Consider the following 23,714-nt stretch of genomic DNA (forward strand, 5'->3'; position numbering starts at 1 on the left):
AACCAGCAGAGAGAGAGAGAGAGAGAGAGAGAGAGAGAGAGAGAGAGAGAGAGTGGGGGAGAAAGGGGAAGAGGAAGAGGTAAGAAGAGGGGAACTGGACGCAGAGCGGGTCTCAGATACCTACTTGTGATGTCGTAAACTACAACAGCAGCAGCAGAGTCTCTGATGTAACTGGGAATGAGGCTACGGAAACGCTCCTGTCCCGCTGTGTCCCAAAGCTGCAGCCTGATCTGTGTGAATGGAAAACAAACAAAAGAAAAAGGAGGAGAATAAAGGAAAAAAGGGGGAAAATGAAACATTCAAAAGGAAAATAATAGGAGTGGAATGAAATGTAAGGAATAAGAGAAAGCAAAGTGGACTGAAAAGACTTCTCAAGTTGGGCTAGGGAACGGATTAATGTTAAGGGTTAAGTTGTGAGTCTTCGGATGGGCTCATGTTAGTATGGGTTAGGGTTGGGTTATGTTATCAAGACTGCAGATCTTCAGAGTAAAACCTTCCCACTCAAAAAGAACAATTCTTTACGGGAGGAAACATACACATACACATGTAAACAAATAAGAGACACACCAGGGGAAAGAGGCACAGGAGTTTCTCACGGTGCAGTTTATGTTGGATTTTTACAGACACATCACAATATAAATGTTCAAATTCATGATCAACAAAGAAAATAAAAATACAAGGGCTTCACAAGGCGAAAAATGTGATGTAGAATTAATTTCATGCATAATGCAATTAAAATATGTCATAAGAAGAACCAAACATTAATGCGTCAAATCAATTTAAAATTATTTTCTATAATAATAGGAATAGTTAACTACAAGTACAGTAGACTAGATTTAAAGTAGAATGCATTACAATCATTGTTTATTTATTTATTTACTCATTTAATCATTTATTCAACACCATATCAGCAGCAAAGTTCATGGTAAACTCAGTTTTATAAATTAAAATGAACATAATAATAATAATAATAATAATATTTAAAGAAAATTAACACAATGTAACAGCATTGTTTTTTCAACAGTATAAAAAATAGCAATTTGATTCAAATCAATGTTAACTGACTTTAAAATGTTCAATGTAAACCAAAAAATCCCTCAGTCATCATCAATCAATACTTAGCATCCCAGACATTCACACTGGTAAAAGTATTATACAGGACTAATATTTTCATGCATTGAGTACATTTAAAATATTGAAAGGCATGTGCATTTACAGTTAGAACAAAAACATTTTTTTACTTACTGTTCTGTCCTCAAGATACATTGTTTTCGACAAGAAATCGATTCCTATTGTGGCCTGAAAATTAAAAGCAAGGAAACGAAACTTTAAGGACAAAATACACTACTTCATGCATCTGATAAGAAACATCCAAACAACTCAAAGAACATCAGAACATTGTGTAAAGTTGCAGAATGAGTCTGAAAAATATTCACTCACCTGGTAGGTATTATCGAAACTGTCATACATAAATCTGGTAATTAAAGATGTCTTTCCCACTAAAAAATAGCAATTTGATTAAAATCAATGTTAACTGACTTTAAAATGTTCAATGTAAACCATAAATCCCTCAGTCATCATCAATCAATACTTAGCATCCCAGACATTCACACTGGTAAAAGTATTATACAAGACTAATATTTTCATGCATTGAGTACATTTAAAATATTGAAAGGCATGTGCATTTACAGTTAGAACAAAAACATTTTTTTACTTACTGTTCTGTCCTCAAGATACATTGTTTTCGACAAGAAATCGATTCCTATTGTGGCCTGAAAATTAAAAGCAAGGAAACGAAACTTTAAGGACAAAATACACTACTTCATGCATCTGATAAGAAACATCCAAACAACTCAAAGAACATCAGAACATTGTGTAAAGTTGCAGAATGAGTCTGAAAAATATTCACTCACCTGGTAGGTATTATCGAAACTGTCATACATAAATCTGGTAATTAAAGATGTCTTTCCCACTGCAAAATCAAATGAAAAATTTACTGGTTACTATCAAAACATTACATATCTTTATTAAATCCTTGTAAAGTTGTGACCTGTATGCCAACTTTTATTCAGAGACATTTCTGCACCAATGATCATCAATGCCAATAAATTTTCCTAGAAGGAAAAGATCCATCCAGGGACACAAATTAAATGCCCATTTCATGAGTATCCATCCTTTGAGACACCTAACATTTGATGTTGTCATGCTAATAAATTTCACTCCAAAATCACAACTTTTGTCTGAAGCAAATATCTGCATGAATGCATAAATCTGTCCACATTCATTTCAGATTCACATCCGAATCTTCTCACATGAATGAAACATACAGGATAAAATAGATTGAAAAACTGCATGTGACATGAACACGTGCATCAGTCTCTATGTAAATATATGCAAACAGTTTGAATATTTGCAATGTTTATTTACTACTCAAATTTTTTGAAATCCAAAAAAGCTATTTTTACACATCTAGTCTAACTAAAGTAAAACAAAAAAATAAAATAATGCCACATGATCTTTGTTTATGCTGTATACTGATTTACATCTGGCGTACTGTTGAATTCTGGGACCAGTGATTTTTTCACTAGCACAAATTCAAAAAGAGATTGACAAGCCACCTGTGTTTGGTCCAGATATCTCAGAAAGGGGAATGGATCTTCATACCGAGAAATGAAGTGGTATCTATTAGTCAGTGCTGGTGTTTTTAAAATCACACTCAAGTTCTCCTAACATTTGAAACGTGAGTGTTCAATAGTTAGAAGATCCAGATAACTTCATGTCAGCAAAACATGGAGTCACATGTGAATATCATGTTCACACAGGAGACAGACAAAAATATACTGTGAAAAGAAGTTCAAGACCAGACTTTACATGCAGTAACATAGCCGATATTTACGAGATATTTACGGTTTTGGCTGATGTATGAAGGCTTCAAAACACAAGTGGGTTTTTGACAGGTTTCACTATATTTGTGAGCAAATTATCAAAAGTATAACCAAATAAGTACACACATTCCAGCACGCACACACACTTCTATTTAGATATATCAGATATTTGGCACACAAAAGGTCAGATTATATTATACTACAGAATAATATATCATATATATATATATATATATAGATATATAGTTATATATATAGTTATAGTTATATATATAGTTATAGTTATATATATAGTTATAGTTATATATATAGTTATAGTTATATATATAGTTATAGTTATATATATAGTTATAGTTATATATATAGTTATAGTTATATATATAGTTATAGTTATATATATAGTTATAGTTATATATATAGTTATAGTTATATATATAGTTATAGTTATATATATAGTTATAGTTATATATATAGTTATAGTTATATATATAGTTATAGTTATATATATAGTTATAGTTATATATATAGTTATAGTTATATATATAGTTATAGTTATATATATAGTTATAGTTATATATATAGTTATAGTTATATATATAGTTATAGTTATATATATAGTTATAGTTATATATATAGTTATAGTTATATATATAGTTATAGTTATATATATAGTTATAGTTATATATATAGTTATAGTTATATATATAGTTATAGTTATATATATAGTTATAGTTATATATATAGTTATAGTTATATATATAGTTATAGTTATATATATAGTTATAGTTATATATATAGTTATAGTTATATATATAGTTATAGTTATATATATAGTTATAGTTATATATATAGTTATAGTTATATATATAGTTATAGTTATATATATAGTTATAGTTATATATATAGTTATAGTTATATATATAGTTATAGTTATATATATAGTTATAGTTATATATATAGTTATAGTTATATATATAGTTATAGTTATATATATAGTTATAGTTATATATATAGTTATAGTTATATATATAGTTATAGTTATATATATAGTTATAGTTATATATATAGTTATAGTTATATATATAGTTATAGTTATATATATAGTTATAGTTATATATATAGTTATAGTTATATATATAGTTATAGTTATATATATATATATGTGTGTAGTAACGTTATATATATATTTTGCAATATAATACACTCAAGATACACACATTCACTCATAATGTTATACACACACAGATATTTAAGCAGATACTCAAACCGTCATATACACAAACACACACTCATGAAGAAAGAGAGACGGGACCAGTAACTTGGGTTCGGTTCGACACTCACCGCTCTGTTCTCCCAGAAACACCAGCTTGAATTTGCGGAGCGGGTTCCCGAAATCTCCTGTTGCAGACATGCTGCCGGTTCCGCTGGGCCTAACGTGCGTGTGAATGTGTTGCTATAACTATTAAAATGCTCTAAACAAGAAAATAAAGCCTCTACTATCCCGGTTTCTCTAATTCGGTTCGGGTTTGAGACTCTCAGCCGCCTATACAGGCCCAGTTCTACGCCGCAACCTAACTTGACACTCACAGAGGCGTGATTGACAGCTCAGCTCAGCCTATAGAATTTGAGGGAAAACAAAGCCACGCGTCCAATCAACACGTCGTTCTTGTCAAATTAATAACACAGTAGTGGATAATTAATTAGGTCGCACTGAAACTATTCAGATATTATCTCAATACCATTAGTCATATAATTTATAATTTATTGTTATTAATTATTAATGTATTTATTTATTTATTTATTTATTATTATTTTGAGCATTACATTTCATGTGATGTCTTTTCTTTATAACATGTAAATTGAACAGGCTCGCTGAACTGTTTAATTCGCATCCGTATTCAAATGTGATCTATGTTTTTGAGTTCTTAAAACGTATTTGCTTGTGAAAATTAAATTGTTATTTGTGTATGTACTGGACCGAGCCAGCGGAATGTTGTCTATATATGGAAACAAGGCGGGACGCCAAACAGGTTAGATTGAGCTTTGCAAGTGCCACGTCACGTTCCTAGCGTCACTGCCCTGCATCATCGCGTTCCGTTAACCCTTGAACTGTGCAAAGTGGGAGTTTGCCAGGATTTAATTACTCTGTCGCTGCCAATTTTAAGATATAATACAATTATATGCAAATACAAGATAAATTACACTAAGGCTTGATTTCTCTGTCAGAGGTTATTTATGATTATTTCAAGTACCTAGTGTAGAATAGGTTAATATTAGGATAATTTTGTGAATTCTGTTTTTCCAATTAATATTTCAACATTAAATTTTGCTAAGCACAGTAATAACTTATAAAATGCTAAAACAAACAAAACTGATTTTAATCGCAAAACTATGTGACGCTTTTGCTCCAGCAGGCGGCAGCAATGCGCCGAGCGAGCGTTAATTCACCTGCTGAAAACCGTGTAGAAGATCGGGCGCAGTACATGCGCCTCTCGGAGTTATATTTACGAGTTTTGGCTACTTATCTATAAACTTTACCGCTGAATTAAAATATTAGCGTGAAACAATGAACACTTTACTGAACAAGGTGCAGTATTTAGTTGTTTGATGTTTTGAAGTGGTATATGCTGTTGACATGAGCCAAGGTCGTAGAGGAAGAGCAGATGTGAGTGTGTTATATATATATTTTTAAAGTTTACTGTATTTACAATCATATTTTTTTGTTTGTGCAATTTTTTGTTTCAGGTTTTATTGTTACAGAACACACGGGCGCTGGTGTGTGCAGCATCATCGGTTCAGTAAGTGTCATTTTATTGTTAGATAGATAGATATCAAAGATTAATGTAGCCTATCTATCTATCTATCTGCATGTATATTAAGGTTATGTTTTACAATTAATCAGTGTTTTTTCTCTAATGTCACAGAAGTCAAGTGTTAACTACACAGATGCCTTTGGGTAAGAGAATCTGTTGTTATATGTTTAATTTTCATATATGCCTGTGTGTACAAGTATAGGTAACTGACAGTAATCAAGTGATGTTTTGTGTCTAAACAGGTGTATTACTGACTAACAGACCGTATAGATCAATGCCCACACATGGTATTGGAAAATACAGACATCTTCTTCCAAAAGCATTGGTAAGACCTAATGTTTTGTCCATTATCTGTATAAATGTTTTTACTGCCAGTTCTTCTCAATTATTTCTATTCAGCCAAAGAAGAAGAAGGACAGAGTTCAGGCTTAGCAGATCAAAGCGGCGTCGGCAACAGAGTTTGGTGTGTTTAATGTGTGTGTTTCCGGTTATGACATGACTCTAGTGGAACATTATTCTCAGTACATCCACAATCTCTGCAATCATTTGGACATCAAAGTCGATGAAAGGTGGGACAGAGAGAGATTTTTTTCCTTACATATTTAGGAAATCCCTATGCACAAAACCAAGACATCTTCTTAAAATCTTGTATTTTTTATTAATTTATAATTTTTATTAATCAATTTAATTTTACATCCTATTAATTATTATTAGGTAGTGGTGAAATGAATGATCTCATTTATGTTTGAAAGCTATGCCCTGCCTACAAAAAGCACAGAGGTCATGGTGATGCAGGAGCAAGGCACTAAGATGTATGTAGATGAAGTCCTGAAAACCCATGAACGTGTTGTTCAGGTGAATGCTTTGAGTTTGTGTTTGGTCATATGAATTAATTGTATGATTGAATGTAATTGATGTAGGGGTCCTGTAGCTATAACAGATTTATTGGTGGTGTGTTTTTAGATCAGTGAAATTAAGGTAACACTTTTTCCCATATTTATGGACGTTGTTCTGAAGAACCAGCCTGAGGGGGTGCGATTCTGTGTAAAGCAGGTCATAAAATTACACCTTACACTTATTGGCACTGTTCTTATATTTATTTTAAATCTGTCTGGCTGCATTTGACACTTCTATAAACTTTTATGGTAATTGTTAGGCTTAATTTGTTTTTTTTTGGGGGGGGGGGGAAACAGATTTTCAAGCCCGGTTCAAGACAAGACCTGAGCTTGAGGGACTTCTTGCAAAAATTAATAATTAATAAATTATTTTAAAATGTTTTTCATGTAAAATAAAAAGTGTCAGACAGTTTTCTACCCCATGTGTGCTGTAATGAATTTGTGAAGCAATAAACTACCCCATGAATGTTTTCCATATTTAGTCATTTTTGTCTTCTTTTGAATGCAGTAACAGTAATTTGAGGAGTGTTTAAATTAGTGCTGTCAAACGATTAATCGCATCCCAAATAAAAGCTTTTGTTTTCATAATATGTGTGTGTACTGTGTATATTTATTATGTATATATAAAAACACACACTCTGAAATGTTATAAAAGACCGCATTTCCCAGAGTTCCAGGCTCCGTATCCATAGCAACCATTTTGACAACAGTAAACTAACTTAACAGAAAGAGCTCAATGTTCATTCCTACTTAGGAAATTCGGGTTTGCATTTGTGCATCAATACGGTTAAAGTGTAAAGATTGAGTTAAATAAATAGGCCATGGGAAGAGACTATTACGCTGTTTTGGAAATAAACTTCAACGCCACTGATGCTGACATAAAGAAGGCGTAAGTTACTATTTGTTTGGTTTCTAAGTAGTATTATGTGTAACGTTATACACTTCATTAAAAGCAGAAAACGATATGGTTTATTGTCATTTTGAGGACGTTTTATTTTTGTATCAGCTACCGGCGACTCGCGCTGAAGCATCACCCGCGCAGCAGCAGCCACGCGCGCGCCGCCGAGCGCTTCACTCTGCTCGCGGAGGCGTTTGACGTGCTGAGCGACCGTAAGTTCACAAGACAAATTATAGAATACAAACCTAAAATAAAATACACAAAACAACCCCACAACAGCACTTGAATATGCGACACAGCGTTACAATATTTACTATAAACGGTTTGATATTACAACGGCAATGTTTCCCAACATTATTGGTTCCTAGTCCTAGAACGTTCTGGCAAAGTTAGTTTATGGTTATAAAAATAAAACCTAACATATCCGTTAGAGAACGTTGTGTATAAGTTCTTATTGTTGTCACATAAAAGTTTGTGTTATAAAAAGAATGTTAGAAAGTTCAGATTTGGTTCCCCAAAACAACCAAATGGAACCGAAAAGGGGAACATTCCGCATTTGCTGGAATGGTATTCTTGGAGGTACCATGTAAATATTTTTCGTAATTCATTATTTATTTTTCATATATACTTGGATTAAAGCAGCAAAGTAGGCCTATTACTATCTCATACTATCACTGTACCATGGTATTAAAGAAAGCAGCACCCAGACAGACCTACAAATGTCACACAGTACACAGTTCAGCCCTCAGTTTTTTCCTGGTAAGCTGGTCATTATGTTTCTGTTTTTTTATCCAATGCAGCACGTAAAAAGGCCACATATGATAAGTTTGGAGAGGAGGGTTTAAAAGGAGGGATCCCGTCTGAGCTGGGAGTGAATGGCGCCTGGTCATCAGGATATGTGTACCATGGAAATGTAGATGAAACATTCAGACAGTTTTTTGGAGGAGATAATCCTTTTGCAGGTTAGGATGAAAAAGCTGTATTGTTGTTTCTTCAATGAATGAGCGTCTTGTATCATTTCATGAATGTAGATTTCAAAAGACAGTCTGGTGCAATTAAGTCTTAAATTAATAATGTTCATAATGTCCTGGTGTTTTGAAGAATCCCAGCTCTTATTAGTAATATGTGTCATAGATTTTTTCACCAATGATGGCAGTGAGGACAACACAGCTCTTAAGAGCTTGCGTGGACAAAAAGAAAAGCTACAGGATCCACCAATAGAGAGAGACCTTCACCTCGCCTTGGAGGACCTTTATTATGGATGCACTAAAAAAATTAAGATATCCCGTAGGGTAAGTTCTGCATGCAGGTGTACAAATACCATAATTTGGACTCATGAGAAATTAATTTCAGAGATGTGTTTGATATAGGTCATGAATGAAGATGGACACACATCCAGCATCAGGGACAAAATTTTAACCTTCACTGTAAAAGCAGGATGGAATGAAGGGACACGGATCACGTTTCCAAAAGAGGGAGACCAGGCATGGCCGAACACATTATCACAATTTTATTTCATTGTGTTTTTAAATTGATCTTAGTCATCTCAGAATGTAAGTTTTTTTTCTCCACAGGGACCAAACAACATTCCAGCAGATATTGTTTTTGTCATACGCCAAAAGCATCATCCACGCTTTGTTCGCCAAAATGATGATCTGTACTACACAGCACATATTTCTCTTGAGAAGGTAAAAAAAAAAAAGTTTAACACAAGCAAAAATATATTTCATGTAGATAAATGGATTATGACCAAACATATTTTCCTTTAGTTTTTATGCTGAATATGTGATAGGGTTTTCAATCGGACCAACATGACTTTAAAAATTACCAGCTCCACTCTAAAAGACACCACTTGAATTGAATCAACATTAAATTTTAGTTTAGTATTATTTTGAATATATATATATATATATTTTTTGTGGCAACTCTGCAGGCTTTGACTGGTTTCTCAATAGAAGTTGAGACACTAGATGGCAGACTTCTCAACATCCCCATCAATGACATTGTGCAGTGAGTAACCATTTTCTTCTCTTTTTGACATGCATTGGTCAAATAACAGACAAATAAGCACGCTTAAATTTTATTCAGCAAAACTTTGTGGTTTTCTTATTTAAGGAAAATTTCATATTAATTTCTTTATATTATAGCCCTCAGTACACCAAAATTGTGACCGGGGAGGGAATGCCACTAGCCAACAACCAGTCCAAGAGAGGGGACCTGATCATTCGCTTCATTACACAATTCCCAGTGAAGCTCTCGCCTGAAAAGAAACAGCTTCTAAAACAAGCTCTCTCATCCAAACTCATTCAGGCATCTTAAAGTCCTTTCAGTCATAACTAGAAACGTTAAAGGAATTAAAACACTTCAACTCAAAATACTAGAGTTTGAAATTGGTGTTAAGAAGAGCCTCATTTTTTGGCACAAGACAGACAAGAATAGAGTAAAAGTCAAAATCAAGTTTTTAATAGACATGTAAACCGTTCTTACAGAAAACCTAAAAACATCAAGAGATAAAGTCAGAACCACATCAGCAAAGCTCAACTAATTGCATTCGCTGCTTAAAGGGGAGTGGCCCAGTTATGGCGTGCTGCCATCAGGGCCCGTTTCAGCTGTTCATAGGTGACAAACATAACCACATTCCAGGAGCCCAGCCTCAGGAACGATGGCATGAATCTAAAAAGAACACAAACAGATGTTACTTCAACATTCATCCTCAAATCATTACAGTAAAGCTATAGTGGGTAAAGAGAGCTGACCCCTTGTAAAAAGCCTTTGGTCCCTCTTTAGTCAGCATGGCTACAGCACAGTTGAGGGCACTGCTGTACTGGCCCGGGGCGGAGTTCATGTATCTTGTCTTCACAACATCAACAGGAGAAGCAATAACTGTAGTGCAGAAACCAGCTCCAAATGCAGATGTGAAGTGGCAGGGAAGATCATCTGTGAAGAAAAACAGCTATAAATATTTGTCACGGTCTGACACTTAAGTTTGCAATCATTTTTTGCAGTCTCATCTTACCAGTCATCAGCGATGATTTTACAAGTGCATCTTTGATAAGATCATAGGTCACCAGCTCAGTGCAGTTTACAATGGCATTGCGGGTGATGTTTGGGCCAGTTCCTATAAAAGGATTAAATAAATTAGAAAGGAGAGAATAATAATTATTATTAAATATATTTGCTTTTAAAATAATTAATATTTATAAATTATAAACTAAACTAATATTAACTAATAACTAATAGCATTTCAATAAATAAGAATTGTTGAAATATAATAATAATAATAATAATAATAATAATAATAATAATAATAATAATAATAATAATAATAATAATAATAATAATAATAATAATAATAATAATAATAATTATTATTATTATTATAAAATCAATACACAATAATAATAAATAAAACATACATAATTATAAAAAATCATTATTATTATTAATAAAATATTATAAACTAACATTTATAAACTAATATTAAAAGTTGGTCCAGGCTCACCTTTCCACAGACCACGAAACCCCTCTTCTTTTGCAATGGTCCGATATGCATCCATAGTACCATGGTAACGTTTATTGGCCCCAGCGCTGATCTGAGCCTGAAATCGTACCTTCACCACATCGGTGGGTTGGGCCACAGCCACGGCCATGGCTCCAGTCGTACAGCCAGCCATCAGCCGACTGCCAATCCCGACGTCTAAGGAAAACGATGCATTGAATGGCATGAATATGAAAGGTCTTGCATAACAAATGGTTTCCAATCATCCCTGCATACAAGCATTTGGCAACTTACGATCTGAGCCTTTGGTGTAGAACTGCTTGACGGAATCATAGAGGCCAATGCGTACAGAGGCAAAGCTCATCTGACGCTGCAGTCCCGCAACCAGACCGCTGTAGAGACTGCGCGGCCCCTCGACACGCACCATGGTGCTGATTGTGCCAAACACTCCACGATATTTCACCGGACCATGGCCTGTGTTCACAGAACTTGTGGTCTCCCCCTGAATCTGTACAGAACAAAAGGTGGATGGAGAAACTTTACAGAATCACAGGGGAGGGAAGCAGCATCTTCAGGTTAAAAGGGTCCATAGAGATCCTGGGTCAGCAAGGACAATCATCAAGGCCTGGACCTGCTTACGTTGCTAGTGTAAAGAGAGTCAAGAGAAATAGATAAAGCTGATGTCAGTATGGGTTTGACTTTAAACATTCCACCTGAAATCAAAGTTTAGTTTGTTTTTGTTGATGCAAGTTGATCTGGATCAAGTCGTCACGCGTGTCTGTTGTCTCCAGACTCAACCGTGTTCCTGTGGCTCAGTGGTAGAGCATTGCGTTAGCAGCACAAAAGCTTGTGAGTTCAATTCCCAGGGAACACACATACTGGTAAAAAATGTATAGCCTGAATGCACTGCAAGTCGCTTTGGATAAAAGCATCTGCTAAATGCATAAATTATTATTAATTTATTATTAAATATTAAATTATAACCGCTGGCTCAGCTGTCACACAAGCAAAAATTGTCATTTAAACAAAGTACTCAAATTCCACACAACAAAGACTCACCTGAAGTCTAACTTTTGCAGTGTCCAGTGGAAATGTGAAGAGGTCTGCAATGCAGGCTGCAGTTCCTGCACCAATAAACTTCACAGTGGCTGTAGGAGGCACATCACCAGCTCTGAATCCAACCATGTTTAGTTGCAGTTGGAATCACAGGAACGCAAAGGTGAAATGAATGCGTTGAAAACCAATGAAGTGAACACAAGATAGGTGAACTCCACCCTAACCTGGATTAGGAAGACACATAATGATTACTTTCTTTTGAAGCTTATGGTATGCATTTAATGCCTGATTTTATTATGCAAATTTAAGTCATTTGGGGTGGGACAATTTAAATGCAATGTAAACGTAAAGGCTCTGTACAGTCAACAGACAAAAACGGAACATCATGTTCTCTCTAACGTGCCAATCTATACGCTGACGTCACCATCCTGTTTACATCTGGTGCTGCTTTGTTGGCTTTCTACCACACAAAGGAGCTTTAATATAGGAAGTGCGGATACACACAAAATGCGAGATTATGTAATGCTGGCATAATATTACATCAACTGTATTAACCTTATTGATAAAGCAAGTGAATAAACGCTTTTACGAAACTTTTTGTACCAACCGGTTTGGATGAGAACTTCGAGATTCTCTGAAAGTATCTCTCTGGTTGAAATGACTTGCAACTTGAATTTTGTTCCCGCGTTCTTCCATAGAGAAACGTTTAGAACCCGTACAAATCAAAAACATACTCCAAAGTCTGCAAGACAATAATATTTCCGTGTTACATACAGCTCTGCATCACTTTAAATCATTCAACAAAACTTAAAAAGTAACAGAGAAAGTCTATTATTTCATGTCATGCAAGGTCACAATACTCACCCTAAACAAAAATGTATAAAGTGTCTGCGAAGAAAAGTGTTTACTAGCGAAAAATAACTTCCTCGGAACGCAAACAGATAAAACCCGCAGGTGCTTTTTTCTGTTCTGAACGCTGCAGCGAGCCTTTTAAACACCTTCGAGGGAGTCACGTGACACACGTGACGCGTCATTCAGCGCATAAATTAACGCCTCTGCTGACTTTACTGATAAAACCTAAAATCCGTTCTCCAAAGCTCAGCTTTCATTGTTTTCGGTTTATGTTAAAAAGTGCAGGTAAATGCTGCTAAACTAAACACTATGAGGTTTCGAGTCAAAATACTATTACACAATTGTGTATTTTCTCTTGTTCAAACTTGTTGAATATTAGAGTAATAGAGGTCTGGTGTTGTTTTGTATTTCAGAATTATTCACTCTTTAAATTGTGACAATTTACCCTATGTAATGACAACATGCCAATACTTTAAGGTAGCCTATGTGCTTATACACATATGAAATGTACTTTTTCAAAAACAAATCTATCTTTATACATTTGAGAAAAGTGTGACAACTAGCCCCAGTCTCCCCTATTTGACCGAAACGCTGAACCACTCTGAATGTGTACAGTAGTAGGCTATGTGTAGTTGCACATATATTTTTCATAAAACAGGACTTTCAGTTCTCCCTCTTTTAAAGACACATCCCCTGGATGTTTTCAAATGGATTGATATTTGATGCAAAATATGTTGTTGCAGAAGCTGTTTTTAGTATTAGTCAAGGAATTCATCGTATTACATTTATAGCTGCAGTTTTTTATCGAAAAGAACCAAAAGCATACATGAACTGAACTTCCCTTCACCATATCAAGCAGACAGAGCTGCTGCTATTTAAGTTTCACATAGATATGTTAACACAGAACTGTATTAGACAAGGTACAACTTCAAGGCAAAAAAGCTAACTGTGTTAAAAACACGTGGGTTAAAAACACAGTGACACACATGCTTCATGAACTGCACTGCTGCTTATTATTGTGTGACTCTCAAGTAATTGTAAGGGTCACGTGTGCACAACAGTCTTCAGGGAGCATCAGGCATTTCTTCTATCACACTTCCTCGGTATCCTGAAACATGTGAGTGCTTTTTGTCATGCACACTTCAAAGATTTGCATTTGTCTTAATGTTAATTTGGCACATGCAATTCACAGCTTTGTTCTAACAAAGATTTTGTTTGTCTTTTATTAGGTCAGCATGAGAGCAGTTTGAAGCCACTTTCTGGTCCTTTGTCATGTGAAAGCCATTTGTATTAAAGTTACCCTCTGGGTGTCAGGCTCTCAGTTGATTTGATCATTGATTGATTAAAAGACTCTCGGCTTTAGGGGAGACAAATGCATGTGATCTTAATGAGTTGCATGTACCAGATTTGATACTTAAAACAGTTTAGACCTCATTCAAGGAAACAGATATATCATAAAAAGCTTTATTTTTCAATAATGTACAGTTTACAAATTATAGTATAAATATACATGCATTCATTAGAGCTATGGACCCGTTTTAATTACATATTTAAAAGTATTTACATAAAAAATGGACATATATCCTCAGTGTCCAATGACATTTTAACTAAGACAAATATCTGCATTTGCTTTCTCAGTCATGCGTCTCATGATTTTTGGCAGCTCATCTTTCATTTTTGATGAACTTGACCTTTGGCCTTAACAAGTTGCAGCCTTTTTCAGTGATAAGACTTAACCCGGGAATCCCTTTGTTCTCATAACAGAGGACTTAACTTATATTTGCACTCTCTGTTTAATCTAAATCAGAAGATGCTGACAATGTCCATTCAGAAAGGTGACTCCCATGAGCTCTGCATTCTAGTCAGACCTCTCTTGATTTGCTCGTAGGAGACAAACATCACAATGTTCCAGGATCCCAAGCGCAGGAAGGAGGGCACAAAGCTGTTGGGGAAGATGAAGATGACAAATTCATGGTACTGAAAATAAGACTGTGTACCTTGTTCTATACAAATAATAGTTCATAGCATATTTTTCTTACCCCTTATAGAAAGCTGTTGGTCCCTCTTTGGTCAGCATAGTGAGGGCACAGTTTAGTGCACTGCTGTACTGGCCTGTAGTTGAGTTCATGAAGCGGGTCTTTACTACGTCTACTGGAGACGCCACAATCGTGGTGCAGAAACCAGCTCCAAATGCAGCGGTAAAGTGGCAGGGTAGGTTATCTAATGAGGGCATATGTGTTAGACAACAGGAACATACAAATAGCCATAATAAAAGCATAGGGTTCGTAGGTTTCATACCTGTCATGAGGTCATATTTTAATATGAGTTCCTTGATAACGTCGTAAGTGACCAGCTCTGCGCAGTTTACAATCGCGTTCCTTGTGATGTTTGGCATGCAGCCTAAAATAGAGAAACACATGCATGTTTATCTCAACCAGAACACATCCACTTAGAATGGCATGTGGAAATTGAATTTAAAGGGCCAGTGCACCAAAAAATGACAGTCATCATTTACTCACCCTCATGTTTTTCCAAAATTTTTATTTCTTTTGTGTAACTAAAAAGAAGATATTTTGTATTTGTATCCATACAATGAAAGTCAGTGGGGGTCCAATGTTGCTTTGGACAGTGCTATTTCAGTATTTTTTTAGTATTTATTAACATTTTAAATAAGATTTCTTTTTACATTTTCAGTTTTCATTTTAGTTCAAGTTTTAGTAAATTTGTTAAGTGCCTATGCCATTTTTATTACTTATACTTAATTTGAAATTTTCATTACATTTTTTTTATGTAATAATTTAATTTATTTAATCTTTTTTTATAATCGTTTAAGTTTTAGTTATAGTTAACAATAACAACACTGGTTTGGACCCCGATGACTTACACTGTGTGGACAAAAACAATAATAATAAAAAAAAAACTTCAAAATATCTTTTCTTTCTGAAGAAAGAAAGTCATACAGGTTTGGAATGAAATGAGGGCGAGTAAATCATGATAATTTTTTGGGGGGAGGGTGAACTATCCCTTTTTAAGAACTCTCGCTCACCCTTCCAAAGCCCCCGAACACCCTCATCACGTGCAATAGTCCGGTATGCATCCATTGTGCCGTTGTATCTCTTTAATCCGTCAGATTGACGCACTTGAGCCTGGAAACGCACTTTGACGACATCTGTGGGCTGTGCAAACACGACAGCCATGGCACCAGTGGTGCAGCCAGCCATTAGACGAGTGACAATATTTGCATCTGAGAAGAAAAGAGCAGAGTGTAAGGATCAGTGTCACCACTATCATTCCTGTCTCTATTCAAACCATCAGTCTGATACTTACTCTCAGATCCTCTGGTGTAGAATTGCTTCATTGAGTCATAAAGACCGATACGAACAGATGCGAAGCTCATTTGTCGTTGCAGTCCTGCCACCAGGCCATTGTACAGACTCCTTGCGCCCTCTGTATGCACCATAGTGGCGATGGTGCCAAATACTCCACGATATTTCACCACAGCTGATCCTGAGGCAGCTGTAGACTCTCCCTGGATCTGAAATAAAACAGATGGATTATCAAAATATGCTTTTTGTGTAGTTATTCGATTGTTTCAGGCACAATGCAAACACACTTCAAACAACTCTTAATGGCACCAAAAATGATTTTCTTTATGCCAAGCTTTTTGCATATACAGATTATATATTATTATTACAATGATATAAATATAAGTTCTCACCTGAAGTCTCACTTTTGCTGTGTCCAGTGGGAAAGTGACCAGATCAGCAAAACATGCTGCTGTACCAGCTCCAAAAATCTTGACAGCGGCAGTTGGTGGCAAGTCGGTAGGTTTGATTCCAACCATTTTTTTCTGTGCTTCTGACAGGAACTTTTACTTTTATTTTTATTTAGAGCTTCTTGCGTTTCCCCACCTGAGGGAGAATAAGAAGCAGGCCAAAACTGGTTAAGATTCATCATCGCAAATTAACCATCTTGATTCAGATCCAAGAATTGAAAATAAATATTTAGGCTTCGATTTACCTCAGCAGACTGCTGATTCAAGATCAAGTTTCTTCCAAAGGAATACCTCTCTTGTCTTTTGTTTTAAATGTTTCAACACCTTTGGCCATAAAAAATTGTGGTTCAGTGTCCCAAAGCAGCATACCAGCAGCACAACACTACAGAGAAACATTTGGGATCAATGCAAATCATCTGTGACTTGTGGTTATAGATAAAGCATGACTGTTAACTCAATATTTCTCGTAATTTCAGCTGTGGATACCCAGAAATACAAAAATCAATATTGTATGAAACACAATAAATTACAGGGTATCTCTCATTACTTAAGCTCTGGGTACCCAGAAACATATCAGCGTACAACATTGGGCGAAATATAATAAAATACAGTGTGCTCACCAACCTTCTGGTAATATGAAATTGTTAGTCCAAATTGTACAGACAGAAAGCAAAATAATTACTTCCATCCAGGGTTTAATCCAGCGAGTGTGTTTTCCACCTGAGTATGGTGGAACCGGTCTGTCAAACCTGAATTTATAGGTGCGTGTGCCGGTTGCAGCCAGTCCCATGTATTCCTTTCATCACACATGACTCTAATTTTAACTTTGTGTGGCGGGAGAACGTGTACACTTGTTTACTAGTTGTCACTGACAGGGTTGTTATCTGCCCTTCATATGAAATGTACACACATATCAATAAAAACAATAGGCCTATATTAAATTATTATATATAAAAAAATTTTTTAATGTTAATTGTTTTACATTTATAAATAAATGAATTATATATTTTGAATACAAATTATATATTGTTATATATTTATTTATAAATAAATTATATATAAATTATATCTATATCTATATCTATCTATATATCTATACTGTGTGTATATATATATACACACATCGGTTACATGTCATTTTGGAATGTTTACTGCTAATTTAATTAATTATACATGACAATGTCACAGAATTTTCTTGTGCATTTCCAATTAAAATTATAAATTGTATTGTTTGTTTACTGTTATTCACAAAAATAGATGTTCATGGACACACATGTGTCACAGTCATGTGTTGCTTGACTGTCACCTTTCCCCTGCTTCCCAAAACACCTCTGGAACGTGGCCAGCAGGAATTTTGCTCTGTAATCTGTGTGATCTCATTCGCTGCTGAGTGTGCCTGGGGCTATATGTTCATCCTATCAAACAGGGGGCTTGTCGCTTTGACCTAAGTACTTAGGCTTAGGGATCATTTTAATTTCTGCTATTTACAGAGAAGGGATCAGTGTTTCAAGTAAAAGTTGCCGTCCATTTATTAAAAAACACAATGGTTTTTCCATTCATTTAGTCATTGCCGGATAAATAGAAACCAACGCCTTAACATATACATAAATACGCCTGACATCCATGCCACAACAATATGTTCCAAGATGCTGCTCTGCCCCAAACTTGTTAAAGTTGTATAAGCTCTTTGGGGAACGCCACTCTTAACAGCCAATCTGTGCTTGTCTCGTGGTGGGAGTGAATGTAAGGCATCTGCTAACAGTAAATCAGGACCCTCCGTAGCCCGGATGAATCCAGATCAGGTCTAGACCAGCCAGAGGCCCTCAGAGAGGGTACAGGTCCAGGTCATATTTACCCCAAAATCAAAAGAAAATATGTATAGATGTATTTATGTAGATGTAATTTTGTATCCAAAAAAAAATTCATAAAAACCCATTAAGATTCTCCCAAAGATTCTCTTGTCAAGGGGCCAAAAAAAGAGAAAAGCTCTCTCTCTCTCTCTCTCTCTCTCTCTATAAAGTTATTAGTTATATATAAGTTATAAGTTAAGTTTTTCTGGACATATGCAGTGACCTGACAGAAACATAGAAGTACTAAAGTACTAAAAAAAAAAGAATTTAATACTAAACTTATTATAGTCTTGTTATTTAAACTTTGGCTTTGAACAAGCGGCCAAATGGCCAGTTACGTGACGGTGGCATTATCATGTTTCAATAATGGTGAGAAATATTTGCTGTCTAGGCCTGCAGTCTTAAAGCTGCAGTAAACAGGGGAAGATCGGCTGAAAAAATGAAAGCAAAATATCCTTCACAGACGTGTTTGTGCAGGTACTGTACATGAGATCAGACCATTCAGTTTTTGAAAGCGCTGTGTTATTATGATATTTCTGCCACAGCAGATATTGCACCATTCAAATAAACAACCTGCTGCTGTTTGCATCTGTCATAGACCCACTAAGGTCTATTAGTATGAATGAGTGACCTGTGAGCTCCTAGAATGGGTTTGCATCACTGATCAGCCAATAGCAGCTTGTGATTAAACCTTATTCATTGGACAACCGTGTTAATTTCTTACCTTCTGTATTTTCAAGATTTGTTTGTGTGTTTGTGTCTAGACTGGAATCCCTTGTACCTTTTCCACATTGTTTGATCTGCGAACTTGATGCCATATCTTTGCTGTCTGCATCCAGCTAGAACCAGTTTCTTCAATGTACCCTGTCTTTCAGCTTCTGAAAGAGGTAAACAACCGCCTGTGTCGTGCCAGACACACACTCACCCCATCCCCTACTGAAAGCGGATACATCCATAACTGACGCAGATGCAGATATGAATTCATGTCTACCATAGACAGCTACCGCTGAGACCTGCTTTATGTATTAATAAATATTTCCTCTGAAAGCACAGGCACATCTAAATATATACTTTTCCGTATTCAAGCAAAGGTCAGTAGGTCACACTCAGTGTATGGAAAGGTATGCAAGTATCTCATCAAAACTCCATATGTGGTCATTTATCGTACAACAGCCCACCAAAAGTATTGGGACACTTAAGACACATAAAAATGTCCAAATGTCAAACAGCATCAAGCTAGATCTTTTCTACTAACTTCACTTGCAATGACATCTAGTTTAACTATGTTTGAAAACTATAAAATGTCCAAATATGTTAATTTTGTACAGTATATTTATTGTTTCATGCACAATGTAAAACTTGTTCATTTTCTTTAAATAAATGCAACATAAAATATTTTGTTTGGAAAATAAAAAATCAATTTAGTTCAACTATGTTTGAGAACCATAATATCCAAATCCAAGTCTATTTTCTTCATTTTGATCCGTATATTTACTGTTTACTTATAAAAACTCTTCTCTTATCAGGGCCAGCCCTGGCCAATTTGCTGCCCTAGGCAAGATTTTACCTGGTGCCCCTTGCCTCACATTAACATATATAACTAACTTGAACTAACAATGAACAATACATTTGTAACAGTATTTTGTTTTTGTTGTTAGTGTTAGTTATTGACAATTAACCTTATTTTAAATGGTTTCCAGTGAAACTATAAAAATATAGGTGCTGCCTAAGTCACTTTATAAATTAAACACAATTAAACATCAAGAATAATTACATCTAGTATTCCTCCACCATTCGCTGTAGATGGCAGCAATGTTCTACTAACCCATTCTAATGTTATCACCATGAATTGAACTGAGAAACGTACATCTTTAAAGTGAATTTTACATTCATTTTACTAGTTTAATAAGCCGTCATATACAAATATTATTAAATTAGCCAATTTAAATTAAAAATACCATAAATCCCCAAATACTACACAACTATAGCGTAAAAATATAAAAACGTGTTGCCATGTTACACGAAAAATGACACTTATGTTACAAAATCTCAGATCTCTGGAACTGCAGACATTGTTATTACCCTATTTTAAACTTTTAGACTATAGGCTTTCTAGACTAGGCCAACATAAAGTTTGTTCACAAACTTTGACCTCATCTAGAGCCCTTAAATGCATACCTCGTGTCTTTAGCGAACCGGGAGATCATTCACTTCCTTCTCCCTCCTTCATTTTTTTAAAGTTCAACATCAACTTTCTTAGTATTCCTCAATATATTCATTATAAACAATATAACAAGAAAAATGCTTGTTTTCTTCTTATTATTATTTGATTTTTTTTGTAAAATGTGTATAGGGTCGCTAGAGGCCCGATGTATGTAAATGTGTCCCAAATACTACACAACTATAGCGTAAAAATATTAAAACGTGTTGCCATGTTACACGAAAAATGACACTTATGTTACAAAATCTCGGATCTCTGGAACTGCAGACATTGTTATTACCCTATTTTAAACTTTTAGACTATAGGCTTTCTAGACTAGGCCAACATAAAGTTTGTTCACAAACTTTGACCTCATCTAGAGCCCTTAAATGCATACCTCGTGTCTTTAGCGAACCGGGAGATCATTCACTTCCTTCTCCCTCCTTCATTTTTTTAAAGTTCGACATCAACTTTCTTAGTATTCCTCAATATATTCATTATAAACAATATAACAAGAAAAATGCTTGTTTTCTTCTTATTATTATTTGATTTTTTTTGTAAAATGTGTATAGGGTCGCTAGAGGCCCGATGTATGTAAATGTGTGTAAGTGTATTTTTCCTGAGCAACTATACACATCTGATGACTCAACAAGTGCAATGCATCTTTATTCCTCGAGGTGGCACTGTTTGATACACAATGACGACGTGATGTTTCACTCATAATTACCGCAGGCATAAAACAAAATAATATCATCAGCAAAAATTTAACTGGTTTGAATGACTTTACTTCAGAGCAATTACTGTACGCAATGAAATATAAATGTCACTGTCATTTGATGGTGGATGTGATGAATATGCCAGTGATCAAAATATTGATTTTGAAGTCATTGAAAACGATAGTTTTGAGAATATGGCTGAGATCGCGAGTATGAGCCAGATGCGGACGCTTTTTTTTTTTTGGTAATATTTTTAATTTATAGTAGGAAGTAGTATTGGTAATAAAAAATAAATAGTTAAAAAAAAAAACTTCACTCAATTGGCGCCCCTAGCATTTGCCTATTCCGTCTAGGCTACGCCACGGGCCGGCCCTGTCTCTTATAATACTCTACTGGTCTCATTGTATAATTCAAATACTAAAAATATAAAATCTAGTAGTTAATACACTGAAAAATTTCAGGCCTATTTTTATATTACAGGAGTTTGAATCATGTAGCACTAGTGATTTTATTGACCCCCTGAAGGTCCTAAGGTGTGTTAGAGGACCGCATTCAATAACCTAACCAACAACAAGCAGGTGGTGCACTGCACATTAACGTCACTGCTGACTTCAGAAATGGCGTTCTGTATTCCTCCTGTCATTCTTAATATGGCTGTCCCATCATGCCACACCGTTCTGTGCAGGCTATTGCTGTGTCAGCTAGCTGACTGCATGGAAATCAGTGGCGATTAACTTTAGAAAGTCACTCATGTGACTAAATATCCTTCCGCAAAGTTATATCCTTCCACAACTTTTTTGTGCATCTTTTAAGATAATGTTGTTGTTGCTTTTTTAACATAATAGCGCATAAATGTTGGAATTCAAAATAAATAAATAAAAAAACGTTCTCCTCCTGAACCATTAAACTTCCCGTTGAAAGTTGAAAGTATCCAGAAATTCACTTACCACAACACAGAATTGCAATAATTCTGTACAATATAGCTGTTGTCCATCAGATATTGCTGAGAAATTGTTTGTGGTTCTATACTTTTTGGTGTAATTTCACGTTTTAACCTTCTTTTCAGCAAACATTTTTCTTTAAAACTATTGATCTATTAGTTTGATCAGTTTCATATCAGTTTTTAGTATATGTATCCTTCTTAATGAGTGAAATACAAAGAAATATTTTAAAACAACATTTGTTTGCAGTAAATAATCAGGAATGTAATATGTAAATGTAATATTACATTAACATTTGTTTAACAAATGATTTCAGGAAACTGTAAGAATGTATTTAGGTTCAAGTTCCTGCTAGTATAAGTAGTTGTGTGTGTGATGGCAAGGAAATATTTGCATGTTTCCAAGAAAGAAGAAAGAGAATAACCACAGGGAGGAAAAGAAATGAGGAATTGCCTGGGGTTGTGAATGTAACTGGTGTAGTTATAGTCAGCATATACAAATAAAATCTTATCAATCCTTTTTTAATTTAATTTATTTATTTTTTGCTGAGAATGCATCATATGATAGATCAAAAATGCCACACCATGATGTTCTCACACACTAAACTTTGTAGGCATATATTAAACAATAAGACAGCAGGAGTGCTTCAATTTATATGTACAAAGCAACCAAAGTGTCACATGATTGTTCTGTAATTTCATATTGCTTATCATAAACTTTCCCAGCATGCCTTGTCATGACTCAGCAGACTTTATGATCCAATGAAATAGCTGCATTTTTGTCAGTCCACAATTTTTGTTAAAAAAACTGTAAACCTGCTTTTATTATTTAAATGACTACATATCAAGCTCATAAACCTATTATGTAATGCTTGCTAAATGGCAGACAGCATCTGGAATGATTTTGGCTTCAGCCAATGGGCTGTTTTAAACGCACTCTGCCCTCCTCATTATCCAAACTTCATTGAAAGGAAAAGACCACCTCAGTACACAACACACAAATATAGCTCCACTTTAACAGTGTAAGATTCATAAGAATTAGACACCAATTCTCCAAATAGAATAGGCATTGTGCTTCACCAAATACAGTTACTGTACTGTCATTATTTAGGCTATCACATTTTTATTGATTTGAACATCACAGGTATATGACAAAAAAGTGTTACGTTTAAAATGTCTTTAAGTTTATGCTGAACCTCAACTGACTTGAACATAAAACGTCAGCTTTCATTATTGTTTATTTAGTCTCTTTTTCTTATCTCATCAAGGCACTAAACAAAAATTGTGCCGACTTCATGAATCTCCCAGTTACAATGAGGAAATCTGACACAAAT

The 23,714-nt window shown here is 34.9% G+C and overlaps 4 protein-coding genes and 1 pseudogene across 8 annotated transcripts in view; 2 read left to right on the forward strand and 3 right to left on the reverse strand.

Moving 5' to 3' along the window:
- Nucleotides 1-4,491, reverse strand: part of LOC107741150 (ras-related protein Rab-6A) — a 9,041-nt gene extending 4,550 nt beyond the window's left edge. Inside the window, exons 1-4 of one of the 4 annotated variants that reach the window (XM_016553752.1) lie at nt 4,227-4,491; nt 1,914-1,972; nt 1,719-1,772; nt 125-230 (exon numbers count right to left, since the gene is read on the reverse strand). In XM_016553752.1, coding sequence (XP_016409238.1) covers nt 125-230; nt 1,719-1,772; nt 1,914-1,972; nt 4,227-4,296 — 289 coding nt within the window. In that variant the 5' untranslated portion in view covers nt 4,297-4,491. Of the gene's footprint in view, nt 1-124; nt 231-1,245; nt 1,300-1,440; nt 1,496-1,718; nt 1,773-1,913; nt 1,973-4,226 lie in introns of those variants that run through there. The other 3 variants (XM_016553751.1, XM_016553754.1, XM_016553753.1) reach the window with 3 other exon arrangements.
- Nucleotides 4,492-5,317: 826 nt separating this feature from the next.
- Nucleotides 5,318-7,052, forward strand: LOC107741149 (39S ribosomal protein L48, mitochondrial-like; annotated as a pseudogene).
- A 236-nt stretch (nt 7,053-7,288) lies between these two features.
- On the forward strand, nt 7,289-9,895 carry dnajb13 (DnaJ heat shock protein family (Hsp40) member B13). Its single transcript, XM_016553749.1, has 8 exons — nt 7,289-7,483; nt 7,601-7,704; nt 8,293-8,454; nt 8,627-8,784; nt 8,863-8,976; nt 9,067-9,180; nt 9,426-9,502; nt 9,640-9,895. The coding sequence occupies exons 1-8, from the start codon at nt 7,416-7,418 to the stop codon at nt 9,809-9,811; spliced, it is 969 nt and encodes a 322-aa protein (XP_016409235.1). The 5' UTR covers nt 7,289-7,415; the 3' UTR covers nt 9,812-9,895.
- A 38-nt stretch (nt 9,896-9,933) lies between these two features.
- ucp2 (uncoupling protein 2) lies at nt 9,934-13,023 on the reverse strand. The gene is made up of 8 exons (XM_016553750.1): nt 12,912-13,023; nt 12,655-12,789; nt 12,051-12,271; nt 11,286-11,499; nt 10,995-11,189; nt 10,509-10,610; nt 10,249-10,429; nt 9,934-10,165 (listed from the first exon to the last, which is right to left on the reverse strand). The coding sequence occupies exons 3-8, from the start codon at nt 12,174-12,176 to the stop codon at nt 10,051-10,053; spliced, it is 933 nt and encodes a 310-aa protein (XP_016409236.1). The 5' UTR covers nt 12,177-12,271; nt 12,655-12,789; nt 12,912-13,023; the 3' UTR covers nt 9,934-10,050.
- A 1,349-nt stretch (nt 13,024-14,372) lies between these two features.
- On the reverse strand, nt 14,373-19,270 carry LOC107741173 (mitochondrial uncoupling protein 2-like). Of its 2 annotated transcripts, none has more exons than XM_016553783.1 (8): nt 19,249-19,270; nt 16,920-17,056; nt 16,618-16,810; nt 16,227-16,434; nt 15,946-16,143; nt 15,198-15,299; nt 14,939-15,119; nt 14,373-14,841 (listed from the first exon to the last, which is right to left on the reverse strand). In XM_016553783.1, the coding sequence occupies exons 3-8, from the start codon at nt 16,741-16,743 to the stop codon at nt 14,727-14,729; spliced, it is 930 nt and encodes a 309-aa protein (XP_016409269.1). In that variant the 5' UTR covers nt 16,744-16,810; nt 16,920-17,056; nt 19,249-19,270; the 3' UTR covers nt 14,373-14,726. The 2 variants fall into 2 exon arrangements, with proteins under 2 accessions (XP_016409269.1, XP_016409268.1); XM_016553782.1 differs by lacking the exon at nt 19,249-19,270 and adding an exon at nt 17,299-17,408.
- Nucleotides 19,271-23,714: the final 4,444 nt, after the last annotated feature.

The sequence above is a fragment of the Sinocyclocheilus rhinocerous genome, unplaced genomic scaffold (genome assembly GCF_001515625.1).
Source record: "Sinocyclocheilus rhinocerous isolate Xijiao unplaced genomic scaffold, SAMN03320098_v1.1 scaffold1307, whole genome shotgun sequence".
In the NCBI taxonomy this organism is placed as follows: Eukaryota; Metazoa; Chordata; class Actinopteri; order Cypriniformes; family Cyprinidae; genus Sinocyclocheilus; species Sinocyclocheilus rhinocerous.

Coding starts and splice junctions, on each gene's coding strand:
- dnajb13 (XM_016553749.1), top strand. CDS start 7,416: ATGGGAAGAGACTATTACGCTGTTTTGGAAATAAACTTCAACGCCACT. Junction 7,705..8,292: donor GTTTGACGTGCTGAGCGACC/GTAAGTTCACAA, acceptor TATCCAATGCAG/CACGTAAAAAGGCCACATAT. Junction 8,977..9,066: donor TTCCAAAAGAGGGAGACCAG/GCATGGCCGAAC, acceptor TTTTCTCCACAG/GGACCAAACAACATTCCAGC.
- ucp2 (XM_016553750.1), bottom strand. CDS start 12,176: ATGGTTGGATTCAGAGCTGGTGATGTGCCTCCTACAGCCACTGTGAAG. Junction 10,430..10,508: donor AAAATCATCGCTGATGACTG/GTAAGATGAGAC, acceptor TTTTCTTCACAG/ATGATCTTCCCTGCCACTTC. Junction 10,166..10,248: donor CCAAAGGCTTTTTACAAGGG/GTCAGCTCTCTT, acceptor TGTTCTTTTTAG/ATTCATGCCATCGTTCCTGA.
- LOC107741173 (XM_016553783.1), bottom strand. CDS start 16,743: ATGGTTGGAATCAAACCTACCGACTTGCCACCAACTGCCGCTGTCAAG. Junction 15,300..15,945: donor TGTTCGGGGGCTTTGGAAGG/GTGAGCGAGAGT, acceptor TCTCTATTTTAG/GCTGCATGCCAAACATCACA. Junction 14,842..14,938: donor CCAACAGCTTTCTATAAGGG/GTAAGAAAAATA, acceptor CTTCCCCAACAG/CTTTGTGCCCTCCTTCCTGC.